Raw genomic sequence first — 20,788 nt, 5'->3', positions numbered from 1 at the left:
CTTTGTCGATCCCACTGTATATCACATTAAAATTTTCAGTTCTCATAGTTCCTTTTAATTTCTTTTTTGTTTCAGTGATTACTGCTATTTTAAAATTTCTTTCATTTAATAACTGGTCTAATTCTATTTCTTTATATGCTATTCCTCTTACATTCTAGTTTTCTATGTGTATTATATTTTGTCGTTTCCATTTTCGTTTTACCTTTTCCATTCCATGGTCGTTTCCCATAGATTCAATCTGATTATCTTTTTCTGTCAGCTTACAAGTAGGATTATGTTCTCCATGTCAGGGGACTAGCCTGACGATGGAATAGTTCAGTGGCATGGCTGCTACCTTAAGGCTTCTGAACTAGCCTTCTTCCGAATTTAAACCCATAGGAGGAATAGGGTATATTGAAGGGGAAAGAGTAGATTATAGAAGAATTATAGTAAGGTTTATAGAGAGGGCATAGTTGTAAGGCCAGAAATGAAAAGACTCCATTGCCCTTGAGTACTCTAATAGCATAAGGGTCATAAAATAAGAAGAGTTGGCTGATAAGGCCTTATAGGAAAGATTAAAGTAAGTGGAGCTTCCTCGAAGTAGAAGAAGGAGAGGATAGATCCAGCTAGGGGTTCATGGGAGTGTCGCTTCCCTTACAATCAAGATGATTGCCCCTTATTGCTCTGTTGGTCCATGTGTCCTTATTCAATATATTTGGACCACCCCACCATATATACACACACACACACATGGTGGGCTCCCCCTATCTGCCACCCAGGGGACGCGCTCTCTAGGGGTTACAGGGTCCCCCTAGAGGTAATGGCAAGTTTAAGTTTTTTTTTTGTTGTTGTTGTTTTGGCTCTGAAGAAAAGTTTGTTAAACAGATGTAGCAGTTACTTGCATGGTCTGTAGGCAACCTCCTTACCAAAAGATAGTAAATACAATTGACAAATGTGTACCTTTTCATCCTCTTAAATATTGTGCACACACACCTGCTGCAACATGTAGACAAAGCATGGGAGTTCGGGTCGGCCCTCATTTCCCACTTTACGTCAAGAATACAACACGTATGCTTTCTTGATCAGAAAAGTGAATGAAGAGCCAACCAGACCAGAAAATTACACTGCTCAACAAAATTAACAGAAAGTGTTTTTCATGAATATTTTATTTTTAATAGTGTCTTGAGCAATGAATATTTGATTTAATATGCATTCTCCTTATTATTAACATCAGACTACTGTGGAGTCAGAGACTCATCGTGGGAAATACACACTATCACACAAAATTCTCATCTAACTGTTCCTTAAAGTGATTCAATGTGTCTACATTCACAACACACTCAGGCAATGCATTCCACTTACCATCCACTCTCCATGCAAAGAACCTTCTCCTCACACCCTCCTTATACAATTGCCAGTGTTGGCCTCTTGTAGTGTGTTCAGTATCTGATTATATCTACACACAGTTCAAATTACTCATGCGTATAAAACCACATCGCTTCATTCCCATTTTCTGACCTGTTCAGTGGATTAGCCACATCTTCAGTACCTTCAGGATGGCATATCATGATTGTTTAGTTGACTCATTGAGATAGCTGACCATTGGAAGCCAGGCAGTCACAAAGATGATACATTGGCTTAAAATTTTCTGACAAGGAATTTTGAGAGGAACCAAGAAGAGCTGGCCAAGATTGCCCTACAACTATGTCAATCAGAACTGGCTGCTGTTTAGCTCTAACTGCAGCCGGTTCAAATGTACTCTATGCAAGGGAGTAAGTGGTTTGTATCCCATTAACCCATTGCAGAGTTCACTAAAAATGGTGCCTTGTCACTTGGAATCCTGATAAACGTGATGATGCCCTGCTTTATCCTACAGATTCTAAGAAACCATCATGGTACCATCTCTGGAATATTAGAGAAAGTGACATTTATAGTGGCAGTAGTGTTCTTGCTTGGAGTGGAGTAACTATCAACGGCCACAAACATCTTGCTGTTTTTGATAGTGATGCCATAATTGTGTAGAGATGCAGTTAGCCAAGATTTTCTATTCATGCATGACAATTCCACTGCCCATAGAGATCTAGTGGCTAAGGAATATATTGAAACTGAAGAAATCCAACAATTGCCATGGCCAGCAGAAATCTGATCAAACAAGTGTGGGATGCCCTTTGGCATTGCAACGCACATTGACAGCCACCACTTCATCACTTGGTTAGCTAAAGTCTGCTTTGGTTCTGCTGCTATCAGGCCTGTTTATCTGTTAGAGGGAATTATACACCATATTGATATTACGTTACTATATTTTCAAGTATGATATATGATATTCTTTGATAATTCTTACACACACACACACACACACACTATGTAATGTCCCTTATACCTTTCTCCTTCGCAAAGAAGGAGAAAGACTGTAAGTAGTTTATTAAGGTAACAAATGAGTGACGTCTCCCATTTTATCATACAAAGAGATTCTAAAGAATAAGGAATATGGTATCATCCCTGGAATATCAGAGAAAGAGCGACTTATGGTAGAAGCAGTGGACAGAAAATGAAATTTAAAAATAAAAAAAAAAAATTCATAGAATTAGAATTTGTATGATAAAGACTGATAATTCTCACAGTCCCACCTATGAAAGGGCGTAAACCTCTTATATCGGGGTACACTGTGGCATAAACGTCATATATTCTGCAGTTGTTAGATTTTTAATGAAAGCAAATGTAGGATTAAACCTTGGTCTGAAGCCTCTTTTCATTTTCTTATAAAACAGTTAGGTGGCAGCACTTGTTGAGCTGTCTCTTCACTGCATGCTGTTTAATTAGTGATAGCCATGGGCCAGCTATCTCTGATTGGGTACCAGTGGAGATTGAACTGCCCACTCAGTCTCCAAAAGTTAGATAGAGCTAAAACGACCTCGCATACTTCCTATATGGGAACAAAAAAGGCGTTAGCTGATTTTTTTTTTTATGTCCATTCTGTTTTTTGTCAAACTATTTGGTGGCCTGTATTTGGCGTATGGAATGCTAATCCTAATCTGTGCCAAAAAAAAAAAGCATCCTTGATGTGTTCAGCATACATATCTCTCCAGACCATCCCATTCTGGCATACATAGCAAATGCCACAATAACAAGAAAGCTTGCATGTTCTTGGTTCCTTTATGGGAGTTTTATGGATGTAAGAACCGCAAAATCTTATACATTGGGAAAGTAGCCGTTTTAATGTTTCAATCAGGAAGCAACATTGCATCTTTGTCCATAACATTCTGGATATAAGGTAATGCAATTGAATTTTTGAAATCTTGTTTATTTGAAGGAGTGTCAGAGGCATATTAAGAATTTTGTTAATCATGTTCAGTTCGTACCCATCGAGGAAGAAAGTATACCTAAGGAAATGGTTCTTAACCGGTGTTCTGCAAGAAGTTCTGGGATTTGTCATTTTTTAATTAATTTGTATCATGGACAAATTAATTTAATGATGGTTTAATTGATGTTTAATTATTAATCAATAATTAATTATCAATTATTGATTAATAATAAAAAATCGAAAAAAGTTTCAGAAACACTGGCCTAAGGTAATGCAGTTCTTCATTTTTTTTTTTCTGACATGCTGGAAATGTTGTAGGCTCTGTCTTGTAATTGTGCCTATCTTTTGTAATGGATAGTGGTGTGAAGCACCATATAAGAATCTTCCAGTAGAATCTATCATGCTAAAGGAAAGATATCTTTTCTTTTGAATAAATTCTAACAGATTATTCCTTTGCTGCCTAATGATCTACTTTAGTGAGAGTTGATTATTTATATTTGCTTAAGTGCCATTTAATTGTCCTTAATTCATATATTGTGACATTTCCCAACTGATCTCTACATCAGAACTCTACAATCAATATAAAATTTGATGCCATGGTTTCAAAATTAAGTTGTGAAACCTACCGGCTGGTTTAATATTATATTATAATTTTATAAGAATATCATATTTATAAGATGCATCCTCAAATTAACAGGCCTCTAAGTAATCTTGTTAATAATAAACTTATGACAGAACTAGATTATAATCAGATTTCTTTCGTTATCTTTCAGCTTCACTGTAGTCATTGTGGAAAGATTTTCTGCAGTGAATGTTCCTGTAAAACTGTGCATAGTGGACCAAAGCACAGACCATTCAAGGTTTGTAATGTGTGCCACACTTTGTTGGTCCATGATACTGCCCCTTATTTCAGCAGTGAACCACCACAGACGCCTAGCTAAGAGCACCTGTTTTATTTATGCAGAAAGTTCCGTCGACTTGGTAAATAAGGCAGTAGTTGTGGTCCAGACATGCAAAACAGTTCTCAAAGTTATAAAACTGATACAGCAGGTGCTGTGCACTTGTGGTGATAATAAAAATGATGACATTATCAGCTGTTTGCATGCAACATTTCTAATGTATAGTGACCAGTTTTCTGGAATTATATCTTTTTTTGTGTGTACGAACTGAGAGTGACTAGTCACGTTGGCCTGTCTCTCAACATTCACATAAATTACTGTTAAAAAATCTTCTTTGTGAAAACTTAGACTGCTGATAGAAAATATCAACTCAACTTCAAGACGACCAGCATAACTTAAGAGATCCATTTGATATCTGACTGAATCAGAATGAACATCGAGTATCATTACTATGTCCTTTAAAATGTGTCAAGATAAGAATTCAACATAAACCTTGTTTGCAGTGGATATGTTGACTGATTAGTAAGTAAATTAATTACTGTTAAAATGATGTTTACCGTTCACATATGACTTTGTTTAGCTAATTTTAAATATATATTTATTTATCGAGTGGTGAAAGCAGAGAGTATGAAGTTTTGTGAAGAGTTTATTATTGACAGTTAAAGCTTTGAGTAACCTGTGTGAACATTTTAATTCTTTTTGAAATGCATATCAGAGTTAGAGCTGTAATAAAAGAGAGAATTATTCCAACAAAATGAAAATTATAGGCTTGTTGAGTGCAATATGAAAACTTCCATAAATATCTTATCCCTTATTATTGTTTCTTGATGCTGTTCATGAATACTCTGAACTCTCTTGTGCATACTGATCTTAAAACTGCCAGGTATAGCATTATTGCATTATTTTAAAAAGATGCTGTTTCTTAAAACAACCTTTTATCTGTGTGTGTGTGTGTGTGTGTGTGTGTGTGTGTGAGTGTGAGAGAGAAAGAAAGAAAGATTGAAAGGACTAGAATTAAAATTAGACAATTACGATTATTGTACCATATATAAATGTTTTAACATGTAAAAATAAAGCAATTGGTTTCTTTTAAGCTATGTACAAATTGTAAAAATGATGTATAAAGTAAACACCAGCTTTAGGGTCAAAGAAATAAGCATACAAAATGTACATGTATCAGATACATTTAACATGTACATGAAAGTTTAAGGCACAGTAGGTTTTTGTCATGTAGATCACTTAAAATTGGTGTTTCTCTGTTTTAATATGTTGACTTTACTTTTCTTTTGTTTTTTAATCAAGAGATAGCTAAATGTATTCAGTGTATTTTAATGACAATACAGTATTTATTTATTATTATATTTTTTTTGACATTTTTCCTATATAGTGTCTAAATTTTTGAAATTGATTTGTTCAGTTATGTTTATCCATTTAAAAAAAACTTTTTTTTTTTTACTTGCAAGCTGTTCATCAACAAGCCTCATACATAAAAATGCTTGTAGCATTATTCTAACCACTTAGTTGAATAATGGTATTAATGATGCTAAGCATCCAACTTAAATGACAATATAAATTCCTCATTATTTTTCAGAATATTCAAGAAAACATGGTATAACTGTTTGTTGTGTTCATGGTTAGGAGCACTTCATAGAATATATAAGCATTTATCAGCATCAATTTCTTCATTTGTCCGTCCATCCGTTATCTATTTGTACATATGTAACAGAGCTGTTCTGTCTAGCTATATTTTAATGAAATTTGGTGTTTGGATCTTTGCAAACATTTTTCAGGCTGTTTTGGTTTCATCAGTATAATATATGGTGTTTGAATGAAATGCTTTTTTTTTTTTTTTTAATAGATCTTCAAGTTAATTTTTGTACTTAGTTTAAAATGCCTTTATGAATGTGACATGCTACATGTTTCTTGAATTTCATTTATGTTTTGGTTCCTGGATAAAAATAATAAAAATAAATAAATAAAAAGCACATCAGATTTGCAGATAGCACGTGCTATTATTAGAAAATGCTACTACTGTGTTCATTTAAAAAAAAAAAAAAGTCATTCTAAGGAAACCTGCTGTACTTTTCTGAAATCAACTCTGTTCTCTGATCGAACTAAACTTTTTTTAATTTTCCTGTTTTAAATCCATCTCTTTACTGAGCTAACCACTAGTCATTTTTTACATTTGCAAATAATTTTATTTTTGTAACAGGAAAGCGAACTTAATGCTTTTATTTCTCCATTGTCAGATGGCTGTGAGAAAATAAAATCCCAAACCAAATTGAAGAAATTTTATCTTTGTATTCCAGTAACTGAATATAACAAAATTGCTCATTTCATCTGTGATCTCTATGTCATAATTATAGTATTGTGCACCTTCTGAGGAATATTTCTCTAAGAATTTGATCACCTAAATTCTCCTCTGTAGTTTTTTGTTGTAGCATCATCAGAAAGCATAAAACTATTCAGGAAATGTTAAAAGATCTGATAATTCATTTTTGTAGGAATTGCAATAAGATTGCTTTTTTTTTTTTTTAATAATAATTCTGCTTATGCTTTATCACATGAAATTTTAGTTATCACCTCACATATTGTCATTCATTTCCATTATATAGCTTTATGCAGCATAAAGATTACTGCTCTTGTTCAAGAAAATAATTATATCAAAAATTTATACCAAAATTTTACAAATACAGCAAACCCTTCAGTGGGTTAGTACGTCAACTGACTTTTGGTAGTACAGCACTATGGCACCATGTAATTGTACCTTCAATTAACCGTATAACTCAAATAACTCAGTTATCTTGAGCAAATTGGTTTCTAATTCTATTCTAGTTTGCTTTATGCAAATAGTTAATGTTCTATCTTTAGTTCTAACTACTTTACACTTTGTCATATACTCTAAATCCTTTCATTCACATTTACTATTCTCCATTCTTTCTTATGCTCTATCTGGCTTCCCACTCTCTCCTTTTCTTTCTTCTATAATAACAAATTTACAAATTACACAACTGAAATTTTGTGATAAAATATTAACTTTTTTGTCAAAAAAATCAGGCTTGTTTTCATGTCGAGTGCAATTATTTTATTTATCTAAATCATAAGCATTAATAAACATAAATTGTCTGGAAGAAATGGTTTTCTCAATTTGCATTGCAAGATAAAAGGAATTGCTTTGAATTCCAGTATTACTGTACCACCAGTCCGATGTGAAAAATATTTGGCTTGTAATTTGACATCCTACACTTTCCTGATTCATGATGTTAAGCATTTTTCTGTTAGATCCTTTTATGTAAATAAACAATATTTCATTTAATATTTATTGTAAAGGAAAAACAATTTAACTTTCTTGTTTTGTTTTTTTTTTATTTTTGTCCACAAGTAAATATTTGTTTATAAAGAACTTTAGCTCTGATCATATCTAATATTGAGTATAATCACAGAAGAATAGATGGCAGAAATCTGACCATACTAGTATTTGCTCAAACTTGTTTTTGGTTATTAAGTGTATAAATAAATTCATAATAATGCAACCATTTTTATGCTAATTCCAAGGGAAAATTAATTGTTGTGGCCAGTGTAGGTATTAAAAATAATGAAACAAATTTTTATTCTGCCAGTTTTCCAAATCATATTTGTTTTTTGTTTTTTTTTTAATGTGATTCTCATCCATGGAAGCTGTAAACTTTTTTTTTTTTTTTCACATAATCCAGAAACTCTACTAGTGACTAAACATGGAATTTTTCAGGCCTCTAATATAGCAGGGTAGTGGTCTCACACTGGGTGATGAAATTCATTTTCCACCTAAGGATATTCACAAAACATCCACGTGCATGGTGGGATTTGAACTTGCAACCTGTTGGTTGGAGGCTGGATATGCCATTCACTTGTTCAACCAGGCTTGTCACTACATCTTTGAATTGATTATCTATGAATCGTCATAGAATAAAATGTCAACAACAAACAGCAGATGTAATCCCAGCATTTTATGTTCAACTAAAGAATTTTTGCAGATGCTCATGAAACACTTTCCATAAAATGCTGAATCTTAAATTATGTTGTGGGGGCAGCACATGAGTGTCTATAGCACCATTACTAAATACTTACAATGGTCATGTGGATAATGAGGTGAAAATGAGAAATTTTGTTTCACGAGTGGTGAATGAGTGGAATGCATTGCCAGAGTAGATAGTGAGTGCTCTAAAATTGAATATGTTCATGGTTAAGATATGATAGATATTGTATTCTGTAAGCATTCGACCTCCCTCAATGAAACTTTGGACTCCCTGGAGTCTTGGAAGGAATTCTAAATACTTACATTAATTACTTAATATAGTATACTCTAGGTTAGGTTTAGGATAGAATATAAACATCATTATCTATATTTTTCAATTATTGTGATAATTTTGTAATAACTAAGTAAGTGGATCCATTATTAGTTCTGGCTTTTTTTTTTTTCTCAAAGTGTTTTGCAGTATGTGTCCATATATATATCACTGATCACATACACTACTATTGATTTTGTGGAGTCCAGTTTGAAATGCTCAGTATTCATCTTCCTAAGGGTAATTTGACACCAAGTATCCCTTACAAAACAGACATATACCAGTAGTTGTATGTTTTCTTGACCGTACTCTCTCCTCAAACGTACATTCTATTCATCTGCTTATCTGACTTGATAGAGATTCTCTGAGCTGGAGAATTTGCATATCTCAATTTTTAATGTCAGAAAGGTTGAAAACCAGTAGTACATTTAGTACCATAGGTAAGCATTGTATATAATGAATATTCATATTTCAGTAAGGATAGTTTCATAGATTGTCCTGAATTCATGAATTTATTTGTAACATCCTGTCAGAAATTAGAAAGGATTTCAATAAACACTTTAGATTGCAAGGCTTGGTTAGCCATGTAGATAGTGCTTCTGCTGTCTAACCAACAAGATGTAAATTCAAATTCCACTGCATGGATTTTTTTTTTTTTTAATGTATTTAGATGGTATATGATCGCCTGTGAGCCCACCACTTTGCTTAGTGGAGACTTGAAAGCAGCTTGAGAAAAGTTCCATGTTTGGTCTTTAGATCAGAGTTTCCAGATAAGCTAATCCTTAGATCCCCCGTAATACTAATATACTAGTTTAAAATAATAATAATAATGACTCTCTTCTCAGACTGGTTGCAAAAGTATGTGCAGCTGGCAATATGACTTGCTGTTGCTAAATATTGTTGTATTGCTTCATTCCGTATTACTTTGGTAAATGTCACTATCATAGCTTGCAGCATTTTCATGTAACAAAGTTTAATTGTTCAGTTGTTGGCATCTGCAATTTTTGAAATCAATAATTGAAAAAGTGTAAAAGCATGCAAATTTTTTTTTTTTTAATTCTTTAAACATATGCAAATAGCAATCATTAGGGATCACCTTGAAGGAAGCCAGGCTAATCCAATCAAACATCAAGAGCATGATCATTCTATGACTGTAATGAACTTGTGCATCAGGAGCTCATAACAGCAATATTATTCCTTAGGTGATTATTATTATGCAGACAAAGAAATAGAGCTGGAAGACTCATTGTGGGATGCCTAGACTAACTGTTGTGTACACAATACCTGTCATGCCTCTCTTTAAACTCATTCACCACTCTCTCTCTCCCTCCAAGTAAAAAATCTAAAACTCATGCCCTTACTAACTGCATGCTTACACAACATCAAGGTGTGGCTCCTTATGCCTTCTTACTGATCATAATATTGAAAATTTTCTTTTGCATCAATCTTATAAAACCCCTTTAGTAACTTAACAAGTTTCAAGTTTGTTTCTATTGTATTCTCTCCTTTGTACCTGTTAACTAAACTTTATAACTCATACATCTTCGGTGTAATCTCATAAGGAGAATTCCACAGGCCTGTCATCATCTTGGTCATTCATCCCTGGATCTTCTCCAGCACCTCTTCATAGTCACAAAGCCAGGTTACAAAATTCTGTGCACAGTAGTCAAGATGCAGACATATCATAGACTTTTAAAAAAAGAATAATAACCTCCTCTTTATCTCTACTTGTTAATGTGTTCTTCAATATCCAAGTAATTCTTTATTCATTGCAAACACTTCAATAATCAGCATACACAAGAATGCAAGCCAAAGCATGGCCGGTAAAAGCCAATTCAATTACAAATTACCCGGAAATAGATGAGAACGAAGTGGGATGAGCTATTTCGTTGTTCTACCATCTCCAACATGGATGTAAAGCACTGAATGAGGTCATTATGGAAATGAGCAAACAAAACATTTGTAGTGTTACATGGCAATCTTATAAAGGCTTAATGAGCATCATATGTGCTCCAGAGTTCATCTACTTTCCCAGTAAACATCAAGAATTCAGCATTGAAAGAACGAAACAAGTTCGTTGAACCAAGTGTGCAGTAATTGGAAATTTTTAATGCTTAATGAAATATCTGATTCAAAGCAACCGTCAGAGTGATGGTTTTTACTTAGGTTTAACTTAGCGCAATGTTTTTAAGAAAGGTAATGTTGCTAATGATGCTATATTGCCCACTTTTGTAATGAGATACTGAGATAGGAGTGATTAGCTTGGTCCACCTTTGCTACGAGTTGCCTGGTGTTTGTACTACCTTACCCCAGTCCTGAAGATATTTTCAGGCGCAAACTTTGTTTGCTCACACTTGGATAAAGGATTAAACTAAATTTATTATAGTCTAACCAAGTGAAAAATAAACTTTCAACATCTTTCACTAAATCCAGAGTAATTTAATAAAAAGGTGGCACACCTTTTGGCAACTCCTATAGATAAAGATGACCTCACCATTGCTTCTGCCTGGTACTCCACTTCTGGGTCTGGCTCCCACTGAAGAGACCTCAATAAAGGTCGAGACTAGTCTGGGTAGTAGCCCTACCCTTAATGCATATCATTATACATATCCGCAAGGAGATGTGTTTTGCATTGAGAGATACTGAGATAGGAGTGATGTTAGCTTGGTCCACCTTTGCTACGAGTTACCCGGTGTTGTGCTACCTTACCCCAGTCCTGAAGATATTTTCAGGCGCAAACTTTGTTTGCTCACACTTGGATAAAGGATTAAACTAAATTTATTATAGTCTAACCAAGTGAAAAATAAACTTTCAACTTACTCCACCTTTACCACGAGTTGCCCCAGTCCTGAAAATACTTCAGGCACAAACTTTGTTTGCTTACACTTGGATAAAGGATTAAACCAAATATATAATTGGTAGCATAGCCAAGTTAAAAAACTTCCATCAATCGTTTTATTAAAATTCCAATATTTTCAGATCTTATATTTGAGTCTTCTAGGACACTTCTAAACTGTATCAGCCCACTGAGATCTTTTTCCTAACATCTTGGCATCAGATACCTGTTTTTCTAACCTTTCCTCTCCTGTTTTGTTTAAGGAACCATACCACCTGTGGTTAGCTCTGCTCATACATTCCTGAATGTGTCAATTAACAGTCAGTTTTTTTTTTCTTTCATTTTTAATATAATTCCTGTTGATGCCTTCTGTTCATCACCCCTTAATTTTTTTGGAGAATTTTCATATCTGTTGGTTAGTCTTTGATGTACTTCTAATCTAGTTCTCAGATCCAAAGTTAAAATTGGATTAAATGCTGTCTTGCATAGAGATAGTTTAGTGTTTTGACCAATTTCTCGTTTATGTGATATAAATTTATTCACTTGACTCCCCACCATACTAGCTTTGTTTATTATGTTATCTGTTTCTATACTGAATTTGCCATCTTCACTAAAAATTGTGCTTAAATAGTTGAAATGTTTCACACATTCTATCAGTTTTTATTCAGAAGAATGCAGTTGATAAAAACATTGTCACTGTCTATTTTCATAGTCTTTGCCTTTTTATTGATGATTCTCATGTTAAATTTGTTACAGCAGTTATTCAGTACAAAAGTTATTTAAGAAATCTTGAAAACTTGTACCAGATTGATTCAGGCATTTCATCATCATAAAATAAGAGCTGCAACTGACATCTCCAATTTCGATATCAGATTAAATAGCACTTTCCATCATAATGTGTACCCTTGTCTAATACTAAATTTTACATCAAACCATCTACCTTATCTCCTTCAATTCTAACTGCTGACTTATTCACATATAACTGTGCGCTGCTCAATAATTTGTCCCATGTATACCTTATAATTGTAGTGTTTTGAACAGTTTTCTCTTGTCACCTTATGTGCCTTTTTCAGGTCTACAAAACTTATGTTCTGATTGTTGTTATATTCTCATAGTTTCTCAGCTATTTGTCATAAAGTGAAAAATCTTTGTCAATATTTATGACAACCTGTATTTGGCCTGCACTTTGTTTTTCTCTTTCTTTTCCACATTTTTTCTTAACCTTTTGTTAAGTATATGCTTGAACAAATTTTATCTGAAACACTTAGCAGTTATTCAGGCAAATTCCTCTATAATTCTCACATTAGTTTTATGTTCCTTTTTTATAGATAGATGATATGTGAGCTCTAGTCCTAAATTTTACATCAAACCATCTACCTTATCTCCTTCAATTCTAACTGCTGACTTATTCACATATAACTGTGCGCTGCTCAATAATTTGTCCCATGTATACCTTATAATTGTAGTGTTTTGAACAGTTTTCTCTTGTCACCTTATGTGCCTTTTCCAGGTCTACAAAACTTATGTTCTGATTGTTGTTATATTCTCATAGTTTCTCAGCTATTTATCTGGAATTCAACCTACTGACCGGTGTTTTCTGAATCATCAGTATTCCATTGTTAAACTTTTAACAGTGGTAATAATGATAATTTTTTCAGATCTCCAGCTGCTATTCCAGTGTTTGATGATCTCCTGATTGCATTCCTCTTAAATATTTCTACTACTGTTCAGTGTCTTTTTTTTTTTTTTTCCATTTAATAAACTTCCATCATAATCACTCTAAATATCCAGAACATTTTGCCATCTTCCTGATGTTTAGCTTCTTTTTCAGATTGTTTAGTTTTCTTACATTTTACTTTGTATTCTCTCAGAACATCTGTTAACTTATAGGAAGTTTTAATATCCTTTCTTCTTTTCAAGGACTGCTCTTGAAACCTCTTGGGTTTTCTCATGAAATTCAGAGTTTACTGCTGGGTCTCTAAGATTTATTCTCATTTTCAAACACTTTCATTTTTTGTCTGAATAACATTTTTATATTTGAGTCTACAAGTTCACCTCTGAAAGCTGAAAACATGCTTAATATTTTTGTTTTCAATATGATATTCATTTTTATTCTACTGAAAACTAAACGGTGAATCGAAGGTGAGTTAGCCGATCTCATATGGAGGTAGCAGGGTTTTTTCTCCTGGAAACTCGGGTTTTTCATCCCTCATACAGACAAATCGGCCCTTCAGAACACACGCAATTTACAGACAAAAAATACTAGTTGTGGTGGGCGGTAGACGGCGTAGTGTTTGTGGTTGAGACAGTTGTAGGTATCCTCCCGCAATGAGTCTTCGGACTCCTTGGAGGTATCAGGAATAATAGTAATAATAATAATTTCTTATTCCGAATCCACTTTATACCGATGTATCCTGAACAAGCATGAAGATATCACTATTAACAGTAATGTAAGCACTAAGACTTTTCTTTTTTCATGTGAATTTGTGCACATCTTTATGCTTAAACATGATGTTAGCAATGATTAATACCATGTTCCAGCATAAATAAATCCAATTACTTACCATTATTATTGACTTTGCCTTTTTATCCTAACTTTCCCAAAACATTTCTGTATGTGTGCGATTTATATCCTCCTCTTCTGTTTAAATCACCAACAAGGAAAATCTTTTCCTCTCTCTCTCTCTCCATCAGATGTATTCTCTAATGGGGCTCAAAATAAGGATCACTGTCAAATTTTCCATCACCACCTCTTTAGTGCTGAATGGTATAGCTAGTCCTCCCTTTCCTTGTTAGCTTTAGCCCACATATAACATGTTATATATATCAGAATTTCACCTGTTTTATTCTTTGTCTCAGTAACTCCAGTTATGTTGACATACTTCTCTAACTTTTCTACCAGTCTGACTTCTTTCCATTATTCATTTATGGTGATGCTGAGTTTGTTCTGGTAGCTGACTTTTCACACTTCACCCTGAATTCATTGATGAAAACAATAGGGACCTTGTTTAACTAGGTGATCCCGCTACCAACCTGATATTTATTTATTTATTATTTTTTTTTTTCAGTTCTTCACATTCCTTAAAGGCCATGTGGAAATCTCTCAGTTATCTAGCTTTGACCCATAAACAATCCCATAACAATTGCAGCAGATATATTTCTTTTGTTCTCTGAGGACTATGTTTACAGAATATAATGTTGAACATAAAATGCCAATACAAAGCTTACCAAAGTTTGAGTTGTCTTCTTTTCACCCATCAGTTAAAGGAAAGACTTTTACAAATAAACCAGAATCTCTCAACTATTATTTGAAACAACCAAAAAAATAAATATCCTAATGTCTCATTCTGGCAGCAGCTGTGGGAACCAGATATATTTTTATTTAGAACTTCTATTAAAACATTATGAATAGAACCATGATTAATGTACTGTGATACTTATCTTTAGTTAAAATAAGCTTTAATTAGTCTTCCAGGCATAAGAAATGAGTCTTGTAAATACTTTTTTCAGTAGTTTTTTTTTCTTTTTTTTTCTCAAAAACTCTGTTAAAAACCCTATGTACTTATCCAACATAACTGACATCTGTCTACTTGAATCTATTATGCTTTTAAATAGGAAATTAAATTTTAATTAAAATGTTAAAAGAATACTAAAAGCTTAGTTTTAGTATGCAAATACAAAATTATTTCCTTTTTTTTATATATATGTTGTGATTGCCGTTAATAATCAAAAAATTATAGAGATAATTACTGTGTTGGAGTAATAACTAATGTAAAATAATTACTCGATGTTTTGACCTCATTAAGATAATCAGAATTTATACATGCACACACACAGTAAGAGACACAAACTACATTATAGTTTGCAACATTATGCTATGGATTACTACTCTGGCCAGCTGTTGACACTAGCCTAACCTCTAGTGAGAGGAAAAAATAAGATTTGAAATTACTAAACAGGTAAATAATAATTGCAAAAATATATTAAAAAAAAAAAAATTGTATATAAGTAAATCTTCAGCAATCTCTATGAAATTTAATTCTCTAAAATTCTGTTATCTACAAGTCCTATTATCTTGCTTCAAAAAAAAAAAAAAAAAAAAAAAAAAAAAGCAGCTGGTCAACTGTTTGCTACCAGTCCTGTCTTTGCTGATTCACTATATATCCAGTATGGGCTGGAGTGATATAATACATTGAAACTTGTAGTCCTGGCATTGGAAATTGTTGGTGACCTGCAGCTCTGTTCTTTTATTTGTGATTTGATTAACTTGAAGTCAACATCACATCTACAAAAAATCTGAGATACGAGCAGAGGCCAATTTATGCTGCCCTGTCATAAAGTTTTGAAATTTTAACTTTGGTTTTTAAAAGTCCAAATGTTTTTGTACTTCAGGAAATAAGATATGGGGAGAGATTTAAAAAAAAGAAAGAAATGAGGAAGAAAGAAAACTTCATGTGTAATGAAGGTGGGAACGAATATTGAGAGAGAATCAGGGTAAGTGGTGGGTATTAACCTTAACATCAAATTCTTGCCTTCATCTTGAATATACAGGATTGCTGTGCTGTGAAATAGTCTGAAAAAGTGAACTTTTTTTTTTCATTCATGCTTCTGTCAGTTAAAAGTGTCCCCAAGACTTAATCTCTCCTGCTTTATTTGTGTACTATAGTCTCTGTAAACATTCATAAGTGGGAATCACTATTAAAATAATAATAATAAATAAAATACTAAATAGCATTAGATGCTTAATAAATTATTATTATTTTATGCTGAAGCCCATAAACATCATCAAATTCCTGACATATACCCTCAGGAGGTATACAGTATCTTATGATAGTACTACAGGAAAATTTACATCATTACTAACTTCCTGTCAACAATTTTTCTCCAGATCTGTTCTCTGTCAAAATTCCAATATTATTAGTTGTTATATTTCTGTCTTCTAAGGCACTTTTTACTGTATCAATCTATCTACATCTTGGTCTTTCTCTGAGTCTTTTTCCGGCCATCCTGGTAAAGAACACTTGTTTAGCTAATCTTTCCTCTTCCATTCTGTTCAAGTGGTCATACCACCTGAGATTGGCTCTGCTAACAATGTCAAGTTTTTCTTAATATCTTCATTTTTAATATAATACTGCCATTGATGCCATCTGTTCAGTCTCTTAATCTTTCTCAGCACACTCATATCTCTGTGGTCTTTGATCAAGAGTTTTATTTCTAACCCAGCTCTCAGACCCATAAGTTAAAATTGGTTTGAATACTGTCTTGTATACAGCTAATTTAGTGTTTTGACTAATCTCTCTCACCATGTTCATCATGTGTGTGTGTGTGTGTGTGTGTGTATATATATATATATATATATATATGTAGAAAGTTTTTTACCTTGGGTATAATATATGTTAAAGATACCAAGTTATTTTAAATATAAACCTGGTTTTATTTATTCCATTTCCCAAGTAAGCAAACTTGACTGACTTGTAAACTTTTAGTTTACAAGTCAGTCAAGTTTATGCCTGCAAGTGCTGCAAGTCTAGCTGATCCTGTATGTAGTGCAAGACCAAGGCAACTCGTGGTAAAGGTAGAATAATCAGCTAGACTTGCAACACTTGCAGGTGCAAGTGTTGCAAGTCTAGCTTGGGAAATGGAGTAAATAAAACCAGGTTTATATTTAAAATAACTTGGTATCTTTAACTTAATATATATATATATATATATATATTGTCTAGATATTTACTCAACTGCTACCACTTACAGCAAATGGATCCAGCAAAAGAGTTAAACTGGATATGGTGCAGTTTTGTAGTTGCTAATTATGATTATAATAATATATAACTTGCATTACAAGGTATTTATTTCCCTGAATCACTACCAGATTTCATGGTGTGCACAGTTGTACTGTGTATCATTGCTTCTAAAAAGAGAAAGAAATGGAAATCTAAAATATAATATATTTCTGCAGTTAATGGCTCTTACATTGGACATTGCATTTAATTTTTTGAAAATACTTTTTCTGATTTTTTTAGTTTAAGAGGAATAAGAATTATTACTATCAATAATATGTGCAAAGTGAAACTACTGTTACTGTATTTTGCAATATGTATTGTGCAAGGCTTACTCTTTCATAGCCAGTTGGTAACATTCGTTTGAACTATAATCATATGAGAGCATTTACATTGTTATAGTGCATTATTATTACATCTACAACTATTTCAGATCTTCTACTGAAAGATGATCTGTAATACTGTATATATATATTTGTTTGTGCTTTTTTTCTAATGCCATTATTGATCAGTCATTCCACATCAGAACCTTATGTTGTTGTACTTGAAGTTTTTTTAAATGCTTGAAACCAGAACAGGTTTACAATCAAAGTTGGTCAAACTTGGATAAAAGCTTTAGCATATTTTTACTACGTTATTATTATACATTATTACTGTCAATATACTTAGTTTCTAACATAAATCTCCTGGGCCAAACAAATTGGAAAGGAAGGAAAAAAATTTAGAAAATAAATATACTTTTCGTTGTATTCCTTTTATCCCTTCTCCCTTATATCATTATTTTCCTCAAAATCACAACTTTATTATAGTGGTTTAAATCAAATGTGAGTACATTCTGTTCAACTTTATTCTTAACCATAGGCTTTTGACAAATATTTTTAACCACTTTTAATTGATAAACAGGTGCATTACTGTACGGATCTTATTTTAAAATTTGAGGATCCAACCTAAGAAAAAGATTTTCCCTATTCAACAGATCACCATATTGCAAAGCATCACTTCACCATAATTCAATTTTTTATTGTTATTATCGCTTTTTTTTTTTCTATTTGAGTAGATAAATATTACTGTCAAATTGATTTTCTGCTGAATACTTAAACTTTTAAAACTACTGCTGTGTTGTGAAATAGTTGCTATTTTTACACTTCTTGCTATCTTGTGAAATATGGGATTTTGTGAACACTGGTGGAAGGGTATTGGTGGATGTTTGGTAGTGATACAATGTTGTTAAAGAATTAGGAAAGTCAGTTTTCAGGAGCATTTTAATATGCTCCCTTCAGCATAGAACAAATATATATCAAAGAAGAATTTGATATATGGATTATGTGAGATCTCCCAAATAAGTTAATGCATATGGGCCTGATATTATCTAAGTTCTTGTTGTTTTTATGAAGTAAATGTGTTATAAAGTAAATCAGCTAAATATTAGAAAATGTGTATATATATTTTGTAAATTGGGAAAAGTAGGTATTTGTAGGACCACTTAAGGATAAATTTGGGGGAGGGAAAGATTAGTAAGCATTTTTGGATTTCTCTTGTGCTTAATTTTACATATATAAATAATGTTTATTGATTAATATTTTTTACTACTTCTTCAGTTTTGTAGTTATATTACTGTCAACATTTTTCACTGCCCTCTAGTAAATTATTTCTATTATTATCACATCTGTAAATATATGGCTGACTGGTGCAATGAAATAGTAAAATGCAAGAAAAATAAAATGTACAGAAGCTTGCACATTCCAATTTTAATATGCCGTGATACAAGCTGTCAGTAATTTGCAGAATAAGCAGTTTGTGTCAGTTAAATGTGCATTTTTGAGAGAAGTCTAATAATACTTAGAATTTTTGATGTTCATATTTTTTTGCTTGTCCTACTTGTTAAGTAATAATAATATACAAATATTTCGTTAAGCTGGTGTTTTCTTAATTGTACATATTAAGTGTGTAAATTTGCAAAGTTCAAAAGAAGGCAAGCTCTAAGCATCTTCATGTTTTATATATGATTATTTGAAAATACTAAATCTCCCATGATGTATAATAGCTTTTTCAGACACTTCTCATAAGAGTTTGTCATATTTTGGGAGAAGATATGCAACTGTTAAAATGATAAATATTGTACATTATATTTAAGTAAATAAGCAATCACTATGAAAATGTTCCTTTATAATTAATATAAAATTCTCTTGAAGGATTTAAAGCTATTTTCTGTTTTAAAATTGTAAATAGGTTACTCTGTTGTGCTTATAAAATACACACACACTCACACAGCTAATAAGAATGTATCAAATGCAATACATTACAAAACCAATGTAAATTTTGTGTCAAAACTAACAATATAAGTAAAGTTTTAAAATTTATATTGGGGATTAAACCTTTGAATATCTTTCTTCAGTTGTGCACTATGGCCCATTGTTTCTTTTAATACTTGTCATCCAAATATAAGGCTCACTTAAGAGTCAAAAGCCAGATAACTGGGAGGAGATCGCCATATTGCAATTAATGAATGCAGAAAACTGACTAGAACTTCTGACATAATGTCCAATCCTCGCCTTCATGTGGTGGAACCTGCTAGTGGGTATCCACTGGGTACTGAATGAACAAGAACCAAATTCTATTCTCTGTTGTCTTAAACCAGAACTACACAATGGTACAACATAATTAAATTTCGAGGCAGTTGAGGTGTCACTCTCTTAAGCAAGACACCACACACATGTGCGCGTGCACACACAGTTGTTTTTGTTTTTTTTTCAGAGAACATGGCAGACAGTGAAAAGTCAGCTACTGGAGTGAACTCCAATCAACCTAAAAAAAAAAAAAACCAAAGAAGAATCGAAGGTAGGAACTGTAAGCATATGGGCTATTAATGGAAAGGAAATTGAACTTGCCAAAGAACTGGAAAAGTACTACATTGACATAATTAGCATTACTGATACAAAGAAAATAAAAAATAGGTGAGATGCTACTGAATAATAAGTATAGGATGTTATATTTGGGTAACAACAATCAAGGAAAGGAAGGAGTGGTAATAGCATTCAATACCAAACATGATAAACGTCTTGATTGGAAGGCAATCTCAAGTAGGTTTATGTGGGAAACTTCAAAATGGGAGAATCGACAATGAAACTTATTTGTGCCTGTAGTCCCACAGAAGAATCTATGGAAGAAGTGAAAGGATTTTCTTAAAGTAATTTGAGCAGGCAGCTGATATAAAGAAAATGGAAAAATGGTTGACAGAGATCTACACAGCAACATAGGACCACTAGGCATGTAGGAAAATTTGGAAAAAAGAGCAAAGCTAATAAGTATTTGCTGGATTTCTGCTCATGACATGGACTAGTCATTACTAATAGCATGTTCCAACATAAAGATGTACAGGTTCATGTGGAGAGACAACACAAGCAATAAAACTCATCGACTATATCATTGCTGATAGTCATATCTTCTTGCTGGTTCAAGATATAAGCATGTGTACAGAGAATTTGAAATTATGAGTGAAGAAGGGAACAGTATGTAACAAAGTTTAAAAAAGAATGAAAGTTGAGCAGCTTTTACTGGTAAATTGAAGACTGGACTATACAACCACTATTGAAGAAAATTTAAAGCAGTTTGAAAACAAGGACTAAACTTTTGGATTCTCCCTGGCAGACTCCAAAGCAGACAATGATTGA

At 32.8% G+C, this 20,788-nt stretch overlaps 1 protein-coding gene across 3 annotated transcripts in view; it reads left to right on the top strand.

The window, feature by feature from the left end:
* The window catches only part of LOC150102033 (rab GTPase-binding effector protein 1-like), a 555,334-nt gene extending 538,638 nt beyond the window's left edge, over nt 1-16,696 (top strand). For 2 of the 3 annotated variants that reach the window (XM_090400151.1, XM_090400153.1), the window contains one exon: nt 4,054-5,534. In XM_090400151.1, coding sequence (XP_090256277.1) covers nt 4,054-4,221 — 168 coding nt within the window. In that variant the 3' untranslated portion in view covers nt 4,222-5,534. Of the gene's footprint in view, nt 1-4,053; nt 5,535-14,408 lie in introns of those variants that run through there. The other variant, XR_016549014.1, reaches the window with a different exon arrangement.
* The last annotated feature ends 4,092 nt before the right edge of the window (nt 16,697-20,788 follow it).

This window comes from Typopeltis vanoorti, chromosome 11 (genome assembly GCF_054136105.1).
Source record: "Typopeltis vanoorti isolate ZY-2024b chromosome 11, IOZ_Tvanoo_1.0, whole genome shotgun sequence".
Classification (NCBI taxonomy): Eukaryota; Metazoa; Arthropoda; class Arachnida; order Uropygi; family Thelyphonidae; genus Typopeltis; species Typopeltis vanoorti.
This window is presented reverse-complemented; position numbering and strand designations above follow the sequence as displayed.